The sequence below is a fragment of the Toxorhynchites rutilus genome, chromosome 1, assembly GCF_029784135.1.
Source record: "Toxorhynchites rutilus septentrionalis strain SRP chromosome 1, ASM2978413v1, whole genome shotgun sequence".
Taxonomy (NCBI): Eukaryota; Metazoa; Arthropoda; class Insecta; order Diptera; family Culicidae; genus Toxorhynchites; species Toxorhynchites rutilus.
Genome location: NC_073744.1, coordinates 178,867,108 through 178,879,393, shown reverse-complemented (window position 1 = coordinate 178,879,393; position 12,286 = coordinate 178,867,108). Strand labels below are relative to the sequence as shown.

The 12,286-nt window shown below is 39.2% G+C and overlaps 2 protein-coding genes across 3 annotated transcripts in view; one reads left to right on the top strand and one right to left on the bottom strand.

Annotated features, from left to right (window-relative positions):
• LOC129774059 (serine/threonine-protein kinase 32B) overlaps window positions 1-12,286 on the top strand; it is a 384,143-nt gene that overhangs the window by 356,922 nt on the left and 14,935 nt on the right. The gene's annotated exons all lie outside the window — the stretch shown is intronic.
• On the bottom strand, window positions 3,384-5,179 carry LOC129774079 (tigger transposable element-derived protein 4-like). The gene is made up of 2 exons (XM_055777779.1): window positions 3,938-5,179; window positions 3,384-3,870 (listed from the first exon to the last, which is right to left on the bottom strand). The coding sequence occupies exons 1-2, from the start codon at window positions 4,929-4,931 to the stop codon at window positions 3,587-3,589; spliced, it is 1,278 nt and encodes a 425-aa protein (XP_055633754.1). The 5' UTR covers window positions 4,932-5,179; the 3' UTR covers window positions 3,384-3,586.

Genomic DNA, 12,286 nt, shown 5'->3' with positions numbered 1-12,286 from the left:
AAACGCAATCGCAAAACGGCGTCAGATAGCAGAAGAAAAAAGTTTATTCTTTATACAAAATGCTTTGGTGGCAAATCCAGAACAAGGCGGCATCGAGGGCGTTCGAAATGGTTTTTTTCAAAACCACGAGTACTAAGTTTTCTGAATTGGAACCATTCCATGAAACAAGGCGCTTTTCAGGGCCATTAAACCTTCCAAAAAAGAGTTTAGGAAATACAGTTCAATGCTTTCTAAAACAATATCCAAAATAATAATAAAACACAAATTGATTTTTTCATAATTTGTTTGCCAGGATATGATGAGTATGTGAATTTGGCAGTTGTTCTGAGCTTATTGATTTTCACAAATTCTTAAATTGCTTCTAGATTGAAAGTACAGTAATTTACACTTATCTTGATATTTAGCTAATTGGACGGACCTGTAATGCGACATATTTAGTTGGACATTTTTATAAACATAGAGTTCGGGGTCCAAATTATGACCCCACATTGAAAGTCGACACTGTACCACTGTCATCACAAATGTTCAATTACAGGTTAAAATTACCTCCAATCCGACACTGAGTGGTGGTAATGCGACGTGCCATTAAATGTAATTTACTGTAAAATATGTCACAAGCTGGATGGGAAGAAATTTTCCAACTGTGAAAGCTGTGGCGAGTGGCAAATGCAATCGCTAAACAGAAAGGTTTAGCCGAACAAGATGGGGATATCGAGTGATAACAAAACAATAAACTCTTTAGATTGAAGATAATTTTGTGATCCTGAAATGGACCCTTTTTAGCCTGCATGTGAATCCAACGAGCGAACAAATCGTAATGAATGTATTTTTTTGCCATCGCTCCCTTTTAACGCTCATTCGTTCGTCTCGTTGGACTCGCCCCTCTGGCTGAGTCTGCCGATTTGTCTCTATTCTGTGAGTGTGTACCGCTAGAGTATAAAACACGCGGACCCCAAAAATATATCTTATTTTCTTTCAAACCGTAAACCCGTGTGGTTGTACGGCATCGGCATCGTGGACGTAACAAAGGAGGACAAGTTAAGGGAAAGGCAAAGTCTCACTCGAACCGTACAGGTCTCCAGTTCCCTGTTGGTCGCATTCACTGATTGATCCGCAAGGGTAACTAGGCCGAACGGATTAGTGCCGGAGCACCGGTATACCTAACAGCGATTATAGAGTTTCGGCCGTCGGAGTGCTCGAGTTGGCTTGCAAAGCTTCTCACGACAATCAGAAAACCCGCATCAAGAACAGAGCAGCTTCGGTTCGGCGCTCATCAAGGCAACAATTAGTTTCAGTGAGTGGCAAAGTGTTTCTCCGGCACGTTAAATGTAATTTACTGAACAACATGTCACAAGCTGGATGGGAAGAAATTTTCCAACTGTGAAAGCTGTGGCGAGTGGCAAACGCAATAGCTAAACAGGAAGGTTTAACCGAACAAGATAGGAATATCGAGTAATAACAAAAACACAACACCAAAGGTTCTTTTCAGAACCATCAACATGTTCATAAAGAGTAAACAGTAAACTAATCCATTTTTCAGGTAGATAGGTAGGTATTCACGTAGGAGAAGAAAATAAAACAATATATTTAAAATATATATTTAACAAAAGCTGTCCCCTTTGTATAGTCCTACGGCACTCCGGTTATGTCCCCGACATTACCCACCCGTCTTTTTATAGATGGGGCAGATTACCCCGTCCTTCCACTCCTCCGGTAGCTGTTCTGTGTCCCAGATCCTGACTATCAACCGATGCATACACTCTACAAGTTTTCTCGGCCCTCCCTTGAAGAGCTCCGCTACGAGGCCATCCTTACCAGCTGCTTTGTGGTTCTTGAGCTGATTAATGGCCTCCTTAACTTCACCCATCGTCGGGTGTGGTACGTCGTCGTTGTTCATTGCACCGGTGTAGTCCTCCTCAACGCCGTCTAGGTCTCCTGTCTGCGTGCTGTTCAGGTGTTCATCGTAGTGCTGCCTCCACCTTTCGATCACTGCCACCGATTTGCGCGAGTATATCAGGGTTAAAAACAGGTTAAAACGTTTTGTTGGGAGAAGTAATGGATACAATCTGGAACGTAACGTTATCTGATTGTGTGGAAAGTTCTTTCGGATTTACATTAGAACTTCATTTTTTTTCTGAAGAAACATTGTAAATTTCATTGCAAAAACTGAAATATGTATATTCGGAAGATTACTTTATCATATTTATTTTCCATCGATTGGTGGAACGCTATACTCCATGCTAAAACTGATAAATATTGACCATCCGGATAACAGAAAAATTCTTGCTATCAATTTCATATCACATCTGTGTGTATATTCGCATGCACCAGACTTATTTATTCGATGTTTTCTTCTTTACGTTAGCCGTGTGGTCCTGATCTTTTGTCGTTAAAAGTTACCTACTGGCGGTTTTCCTTTAATGCTGCAAACAAACAAAAACAAACTACTGTACCACAAGCATTTACAAAACATAACATCTTTTATCGCATATACAATTAGCCCACATTAATCTAAACTATGTATTACACCTGATAAAATTTAAGAATAAGTAGGGGACATTCAAAAACAACTGATCGAATAAAAATCGCCGCTTTGTTCCCTGCTTATAAATTTTTGTACGGTATGCATCACAACATACATACATTTGCTGCATTGACCCCTAAAACGCTTGCTGTCGGTATGATAATTGTTCAAATGAGTGCAATCACGGGAAAATTATCGCTTGGCCATCCTTCTCTGTCTCATCCACACACAAATCCGATCGATGGAGAGTGAATCATTGGTCGACAGAGCTGCTGTTCTTTCTACTTACGAGACAGAATGAACTTGTCTACCACATGTTTGGATTTGCTCACTCACTGAGTGGTATCGTATGATACGAGACCAACACGTTGATTGAAGAAGCTGTTTTCACTTGCTGAAAAAAATTGGTTGCTTTCGTCGATTCTCTCGTGAATCACCAACATTGACTGTGGGTTAACTAATCTAAGTAATGACGTAGTTGTCACCTTAATTTTAAAGAGCACGGTCAAGATAAATCCATTCCCGCTTAGGGGGTGCGTATTACACACTTCTCCAATACATTGGGGGGTCTCCTTTTGAAACCATAACCACTTTATCGCAGCAGCAACGGAGGCGCGCGGTTCCTTATCTACGATAGTGCAATGGAGACGCCTAGTTCACTGCTATAAAATTGCTCTTGAAATGCACTCGCAACAACAAAAATGCTTCATTAAATTCCAAACAATCTATTCCGTTGCCGACAACGCACATCTTTGCTGACACCCCCAAGCGCCTCCCCCCCCCTCCGTCGCTCTACCATCCCCTGAGCAATGTAACAATCAGAGCGTACGAAGCTGCTCATTGCACCGGAATGCAATTACAGTGAAAGCTCTCTATAGCGACATCGCAAGGGACCGTCGTTATAGAGAAATGTCGCTATAAAAACTGTCGCTATAGAGAATCCGGATGTCGTTATAAAGAGAGAAACGCTCAAGTCCATGCGAAACAAATCAATTATATTATTAACGAAGGAATTAACAGAAAAAATTGAAACAAAACATTAAACAAGACACAAAATTCAGCTTATTTGTCCCCCAACAAAGTTTTCTTTAAATCAAAAAATTTTGAAAAGCTGTCCTTTGGTAATTTTTTGCTAGTTAATAAACCAGCATAAATCGTTTGGAAAGCATCTTCTAGCTGGTTTTGAGAGGGTGTGCTTATAGTTTCATTGTCAACTACATCGTCAGGTACTGAATGAATTTCATCATCATCGTTATCAATAGATGATTGCTCTTGCACTGTTTTTATGATGTCTTCGTCAGACAAAATTGCTCCTTCGCATAAATTGTCGTCAAAAGTCACGTAGTCTGAAAATGGCAAATGTCGATTATACCTTATATGATATTTGAAAATAATATCCATTTATAACCAAACCTTCAAAAGAATCAAAACCTTGCTCAGCGAGTGCTTCAAAATTCGATCGGAATACATTTTCCTCTAGTGGGTCGTTATCAATGCTGTTTTCATTGATGCAAATCAAATTATCTGATTTCACAAAGCCAGCTTTGACGAAGCAATTAACAATTGTGGATTGTTTGACATGATTTTGCCACGCATCAGCTAGCATACAAACACACTGTAGGAGGTTGACATTCAACAATTCGTCTTTTTCTATCGCATTCAGTTGGTCTCTTACTAATTTGTTGCGGTAGTACACTTTCAAAGCTTTAATTATTCCAAGATCAAGTGGTTGGAGCACAGAAGTCATGTTTGGAGGAAAATATTGCAGTCTGCAATTTCTTAATTTTTGTTGAATATTTGGATGGCTAGGACAATTATCGATGAACAAAATGATACGTCTTCCTTCAGACACCATTCTCTCATCCAGGTTTAAAATCCATTCTTCAAACAACGCGCTCACCATCCACGCATTTTTGTTGCTTTTGTAGATCACTGGAAGGTTCTTAATGTTTTTAAAACATCTAGGTTTGGCACTCTTACCAATGACCAAAAGTTCTAACTTTTCCGATCCGTCCATATTTGTTGCCACAACAACTGTGATTCGCTCTTTGGAATTTTTGCCTCCGTGACATTTATCGCTTTTGAAGCAATATGTCTTATTGGGTAAGCATTTGAAAAATAAACCCGTTTCATCCATATTAAAAATATCTTGTGGGCTATAGTCAGCAATCAATAGCGGTAACGCATCGGATTTGAACTGCTCAGCAGCTCCGACATCAACAGCTGCACTTTCACCACTTGCAGTTTTAAACGAAAGCCCATTCCTTTTGACGAATTTTTGGAACCATCCGTCGCTGGCTTTAAATGATTTTTTCTCTAGTTTCGCTGCGAGCTCATTGGCTTTTTCTTTTATGATCACGCCAGATAGGGGGATATTATACGAAATCGCCTGCTGGCAAAAAAGCATAACAGCTTTTTCTACGGCATCATACTGAACCGAGCGAGTTTTTTTGAATTCTAGCGAAAACCGACGAGCCTGTAAATTTTTTACATTTTGGTATATTGAACATCAGCAGTTAAAACCTTTATTCTTACCTTTTCACGAATTTGGATCTTATTTTTGATTATGGATGAAATCGTGTTGTGCGGCACATTAAATTCACTGGATAATGTTTTGTTTTTAATGCCTTTTTCAAATTTTTCAATTATAACCAATTTATTTTTTAGCGTGAAAGATTTTCTTGTCTTTGAATTCATTTTGGACTGGAAATTTATATTAAAACAAACTATACTTCAAACTGTTGCGTGAGTATGAATTTAAAAGCTTACCATGTAACAGTTACGCGGACTATACTTTTCGTTTTAAGTTCAATTCGAATACTTTATTTCCTCAAGCACGGGATTCTTGTACAACAATGCTTCAATTGATTTGTTTCAATAAGCTTTACCTATCTTTTATCAGCTTACAGGTTTCCTATGTGTGTGTATTGTGATAGCTGAGCTGAATTCGTGTTGAATTCAGATGTCTCGAAACTGAACAAAGATAAGGAAACTGACAGCACTCTTTTTTTGCCTCGCCCTAGCACTGTTTGGGCGGAATGGATTTTATTTGCGCCAGAATCATTTTGAGTACACGTGATCCACAACAGCTAATCTGTTTTGTATTCCTTTTTACCCACACGGTATCGTTTAGTTAGTTTCCTATTGCGCATCACAAGAGCTTCAAAGCGATCACGTCTCTTTCGAGAGTTATTTTTTGCATTGCTCTTTCGCTTTACGATATGGTACAGCTTAAAATTATGTGCAGCAGAGTTTTGAATACATATATGAAAATGTACCGTCAGCAGAATCGCGTCTGAATATATGTTCAAGTTGAGTGATGTTTCAAATTTAAATTTCTCTGTTTTTGTAAAGTATCCGAATATTAATATTAGTTGCGCACGAACATTTAATCGTTCACAAAACATAATATAGACTATTTTCGTTCATAGTCATATACTAAGTTCAATCAAGTTCATTATTATTGCACTGTTGGCGTGACCTTGAGAATTGTCGCAATAGAGAATGATATGTATGAGCGGTAATGTGTCGCTACAGGGAATGGTCGTTATAGAGAAATGTCGCTATAAAGAAAAGAATTTCTATGCGATTTTGAAGGGACCTTTGGAAATGTCGTTATAGAGAGATTTGTCGCTATAAAAGTTGTCGCTATAGAGAGCTTTGACTGTATGCGCAATTATTTTTAATATCCGCCCGCAGTGAACACCACCGCGACTCTTGTCTCTCGACTCTCGCCCCGTTCAACCATTTATTTCCATTAGAGGGAAACGCGAGCTGTGAATTCCCATCTGGAGCGTCCAGTTCCGGTGTTGGAAAAAAGGCGGCAGCAAATGTATTCTGTATTTTCTACACGGATGAGCATTAATGACCAGTTCGCATCTTCATATCTGTGTGACATTTGGTTTGTGTTGAAAGTTTATGGAGTCCTCCATTGGAGGAGTATAACTTCATTTCTCGTTTGATCTATGACAGCGCGGTTCGCGCTCAAACGAAACCCATCCCAGGTTCCACTATTCGTCGAAGGCCTCCCAATCCATGGTGGGATAACCAATGTTCCAAGCTTTATCAGGATAAATCGAACGCATTTAAAGCTTTTCGAAAACGTGGAACCATTGAGAATTTTCAAACGTATTTGGACCTTGAAAATCAATTTAAAAACTTGATCAAAGGGAAAAAACGTGCTTATTGGCGAACTTTCGTGGGAGGTTTGTCACGAGAAACGTCAATAAAAAAATTATGGAAAGTGGCTCGAAACATGAGAAATCGCTCTTCATCGAATGAAAGCGAAGAATATTCACATCGATGGATTTTTAATTTTGCACGGAAGGTTTGTCCCGATTCCGTTCCTGTGCAAAAAATTGTTCGAGATATACCACAAGATAGGTGCGATCTTGATTCCAAGTTTTCGATGGTAGAATTCTCTCTTGCTCTCCTTTCTTGTAACAATTCGGCTCCAGGAACGGATAGAATTAAGTTCAACTTGTTGAAACACCTCCCTGATGTGGCGAAACATCGCTTGTTGAATTTATTCAATCGGTTTCTGGAGCATAATGTTGTTCCAGATGATTGGAGACAAGTGAGAATTATAGCTATTCAAAAACCCGGAAAACCCGCGTCCGACTTCAATTCGTACCGCCCAATAGCAATGCTGTCTTGTATACGGAAATTGTTGGAGAAAATGATCTTGTTTCGCCTTGATCGATGGGTTGAAACGAATGGCCTACTCTCAGATACACAATATGGGTTCCGCAGGGGCAAGGGGACGAATGATTGTCTTGCGTTGCTTTCTTCAGAAATTCAAATGGCTTACGCCGAAAAAAACAAATGGCTTCAGTATTCTTGGACATAAAGGGGGGCTTTGATTCTGTTTCAATAGAGGTTTTGTCAGACAAATTACACTCTCGGGGTCTACCGCCTCTATTGAATAATATGTTATATAACTTGCTTTGTGAGAAACATTTGAATTTTTCTCACGGAGATTCGGCAGTAAGTCGGTTCTCTTACATGGGCCTCCCCCAGGGCTCATGTTTAAGCCCCCTTTTGTACAACTTCTATGTAAGCGACATCGACAATTGCCTTACACAAAATTGCAGCCTAAGACAACTTGCAGATGATGGAGTGGTGTCTGTCGTAGGATCAAACGAATCCGACCTGCAAGGACCCTTACAAGATGCTTTGAACAATTTCTCAACCTGGGCCATTGGGCTAGGGATCGAATTCTCCACGGAGAAAACAGAGATGGTGGTTTTTTCTAGGAAGCATAGACCAGCAAAACCAAAGCTTCAACTTTTGGGTAAACCGATCACTCATGCTATGCCATTCAAGTATCTTGGGGTATGGTTCGACTCCAAATGTACCTGGGGGGCCCATATTAAGTATCTGAGTAAAAAATGCCAACAAAGAATAAACTTTCTCCGTACAATTACCGGCACCTGGTGGGGAGCCCATCCCGAAGATCTTATAATGTTGTATCGAACAACTATTCTCTCAGTGATGGAGTATGGCAGTTTCTGTTTTCAATCAGCTGCCAAAACACATCTCATTAAACTCGAGCGAATTCAGTATCTTTGTCTCCGTATTGCGTTGGGATGTATGCCCTCAACGCATACCATGAGTCTCGAGATTTTGGCAGGCGTACTCCCACTAAAAGATCGCTTCAATTTATTATCTTTTCGGTTCTTCATTCGGTGTAAGGTTATGAACCCATTGGTGATCGGAAATTTTGAGCAGCTGATCGGGCTAAATTTTCATTCTGGATTCATGAGTTCATATCATGAATTCATTTACATGCAGGTTGATCCTTCTTCGTATATTCCCAACCGTGTTTGTTTCCCTGACTACACCAATTCCTCTGTACATTTTGCTCTGTTCATGAAGAAGAAAATCCATGGAATTCCAGATTATCATCGATCGGGGATCGTTCCTACGATCTTCAATGCAAAATATGGGCGTATCAATTGTGATAATATGTACTTTACTGATGGGTCCTCTATGAATGAGCCCACAGGATTTGGAGTGTTCAACGAATTTTTTAGCACCTCCCACAGTCTTCAGAATCCTTGCTCAGTGTATATTGCTGAATTGGCAGCAATACACTGGGCGCTGGACAGCGTCGCCTCACGACTTGTTGAACACTATTACATTGTAACGGATAGTCTTAGCTCTGTCGAAGCTATCCGTTCAGTGAGGCCGGAAAAGCACTCGCCGTACTTCCTTGAGAGAATACGTGAAATTTTGAGTGCTTTAACCAGACGCTGTTATGTCATTACCTTTGTCTGGGTCCCTTCACATTGCTCAATTCCGGGTAATGAGAGGGCTGACTCATTGGCAAAGGTAGGTGCAATTGAAGGCGATATTTATCAGCGTCAAATCGCCTTCAATGAATTTTATTCTTTAGTCCGTAAAAATACGATCACTAACTGGCAACGTAAGTGGAACGAAAATGAATTGGGTCGGTGGCTTCACTCGATTATCCCTAAGGTTAGCCTCAAACCATGGTTCAAAAGTCTGGACTTGAGTCGGGACTTCATTCGCACCTTCTCTCGACTCATGTCCAATCACTGTTCGTTAGACGCGCTACTCTTTCGTTTTAATCTTGCCGATGGCAATATCTGTGCTTGTGGCCAAGGTTACCACGACATCGAACACGTTGTTTGGTCGTGCGAGGAGTATCTTGTTGCCAGATCAAATTTAGAAAACTCTCTTCTGGCTAGAGGAAGGCAGCCCAATGTGCCGGTGAGAGATGTGTTGGCTCGGTTAGACCTTGATTACATGTCCCAAATATATGTCTTCCTAAAAGCTATCGATCTCCGTGTGTGATTGTCCTTATATCCTTATATTCTCCCTTTCCTTTTCCTTCGCGAGAAAGCAAATCCCTTCTTACTAACAATAGAATAAGGTGAAATGTAAATACGTATTAGATATAAGATAGGCTTAAGAATTGAGTAGGATGAATGTGAGTGCGAATGTGAGTGTGAACATTGTCAACATATCCTTATATCCCTTCCTTTTCCTGAAAAAAATGTCACCCTTCTAAACTCGAGCAAACCGCGAGTAATCGGTTCCCTACTTCATTAACACTAGAATTAATGAAAAATGTTTATATATACTTGTAACAATACAGATAGGAGTTTGGCTCCTTTAAACTTATGTAACTGAGCCTGTAAAAATAAACGATTTAATAAAAAAAAAAAGTTTATGGATGCGTTCATAAATTTACACGTCATTTACTTCACTACCATTCGCTACCGCTTCGACACCATTAAAATGAATTAACATATAGCAGCAAGCCTTGGGAATAAGGTGACGTATATTTCAAATCATCACGAATAAAAACGTATTTTCCGTTCCTTTTTTTTTCTGTGATTTTCAGTTATATTCAAGACTATTTTTGACGGTATTTCGAAAGAAGCCGGGACGATATACTGAGAAGAAAGGAATTTTCTTGAAGTCGGAATTATTTTTCAAGTGTTTTTTTTGGAGTGTGAAGTTGCCATTGGACCCGCTTCAAGGATTTTAGAAGTTCTCTATCATTCATCTAGATACATTTAAGATAAGTTTTCGTTTTATTTTTCTTTCACGCATACGTATACATATACATATACATACACATATTTCATTTTATTAAAAAAATTTTTTAATTTTATCATTTAATATTTACGCGTTCTAAAGAATCTTCTCTCTCATTTTTACGACACTTTTGACTCTTTTTTTTTTTTTGAAAATGGAGGGTAACGAACCCTCCGATGCTGAAATGAGGGTCTTAGACCCTCCTCCAGATGATTTTACGGTTTCTTCAGGAAAAAAACAAAAACAATCGCAGTCAAACTCTTCGTCTGTACCAAATAGTGACTCTGTTCCTCACTCTTCGACACAATCTCTGCCTAATTCTGCTCAACTTCCACGTATTAAACAATACCAGAACGCCCCGGCATCATCGAAAACCGTTGGGTGGTATTTTTCCGTCCGAAAGGGAAACCTCTAAGAGTATCTCAAATTTGCAAAGACCTGACGTCTAACTACTCAGGTGTCTTAGAAATGACGAAAGTCAATAAAGATAAACTTCGTGTTGTGCTCTCAAATTACAAAGACGCTAACGCGATAGTGAAAAACTCTTTGTTCACTAATGAATATAGAGTTTATATTCCGGCTCACATTGTTGAAATCGATGGTGTAGTTACGGAAAAATCTCTTCAACTTCAAGATTTTGTAAAAGCTAAGGGTATCTTCCACAATGCAAATATTCCACATGCTAAAGTTTTGGAGGTGAGATCTCTGAACTCTTTGAAATCTGAGGGTACAGAAAAAAAGTATTATCCTTCTGGCTCTTTTAGAATTTCCTTCGAAGGCACAGCACTTCCAAATTATGTGCTTATTGACAAACTTCGTCTTCCAGTTCGGTTATATATTCCTAAAATAATGACTTGCTTAAATTGCAATCAGTTAGGTCACACTAAAACCTACTGTTGTAATAAAACGAAAGGCTCAAAATGTGGAGACGACCATGACGAAGTCACTTGTAACAAAGATGTTGATAAATGTATTTTTTGTGGAGATGTTCCTCATACAATTAAGGATTGTCCGAAATACAAATTACGTTCGATGAAACTCAAGCAACCACTTAAGGATCGTTCTGATCGATCCTTCGCTGATATGCTCAAGGCAGCTTCACCTCAGGTACCCGAGGCTTCAGAAAATCCTTTCTCTGTTTTATCAGAGGATGATGATTCGGATTCTCAATTTGATCCAGTAATCACAGGAAGAGTCAGGAAGAGAAAAATTGCTTCTTCATCTAAGCCATCTAAAAAAAGAGGATTGATCTCTAATAATCCAGAATCTTCTAATTATTCTGCTCCACCCAAGAATAACCCTCCTGATTGGAGATCTTCAAATTATGACGTTCATTTCCCTGAATTGTCAAGCCATTCTCAATTTACTTCTCAATCGGTTCCTGAATCCTCATCTTTTTCAGGAGGTATATCCTTTTCATCAATTGTTCAATGGATTCTTGATTTTTTCGGAATATCAGATTCAATGAAAGGTTTAATTTTTGCTTGGCTTCCTTCTATCAGCCAGATAGCTAAACAAATGACTTCAAAATGGTCCCTCCTCTCGATGTCTAATTTATTGGATGAGCCAGGAAAATCCTCTATTTAGCAGTGGAATTGTAGAAGTATTCTTCCTAAACTTGATTCTTTCAAGCAAATGCTCCATTTTTTGAATTGTGATGCGTTTGCTCTTTCTGAGACATGGCTTCGTTCGGACAATGTGTTAAACATCCATGATTTCAATATTATCCGTTTAGACCGCAATGATTCCTATGGAGGAGTTCTCATAGGTATTAGAAAATGCTACCCATTTTACAGGATTCCCCTGCCTTTAGTCACAGGAATTGAAATTCTTGCGTGTCAGGCACGTATCAAGGGTAAAGATTTATGCATTGCTTCTATTTATATTCCTTCAAGAACTATGCTTAATTATAGAAATCTTGTGAATATTGTTGAACTTTTACCGCAACCTAATCTTATTTTGGGAGATTTCAACTCTCATGGAATTGGATGGGGTGAGTCTTTTGATGATCGAAGGGCCAATTTGATTTATGATCTTTGTGAGGACTTCAACATGGCAATTTTGAATACAGGTGATGTAACAAGAATTGCTCCATCTTCAGGCCGCACTAGTTGCTTAGATTTGTCCCTGTGTTCTTCCTCTTTTTCTTTAGATTGTTATTGGAATGTCATCCAAGATCCACATGGAAGTGAT

Coding starts and splice junctions, on each gene's coding strand:
- LOC129774079 (XM_055777779.1), bottom strand. CDS start 4,931: ATGCTTTTTTGCCAGCAGGCGATTTCGTATAATATCCCCCTATCTGGC. Junction 3,871..3,937: donor AGGTTTTGATTCTTTTGAAG/GTTTGGTTATAA, acceptor TGCCATTTTCAG/ACTACGTGACTTTTGACGAC.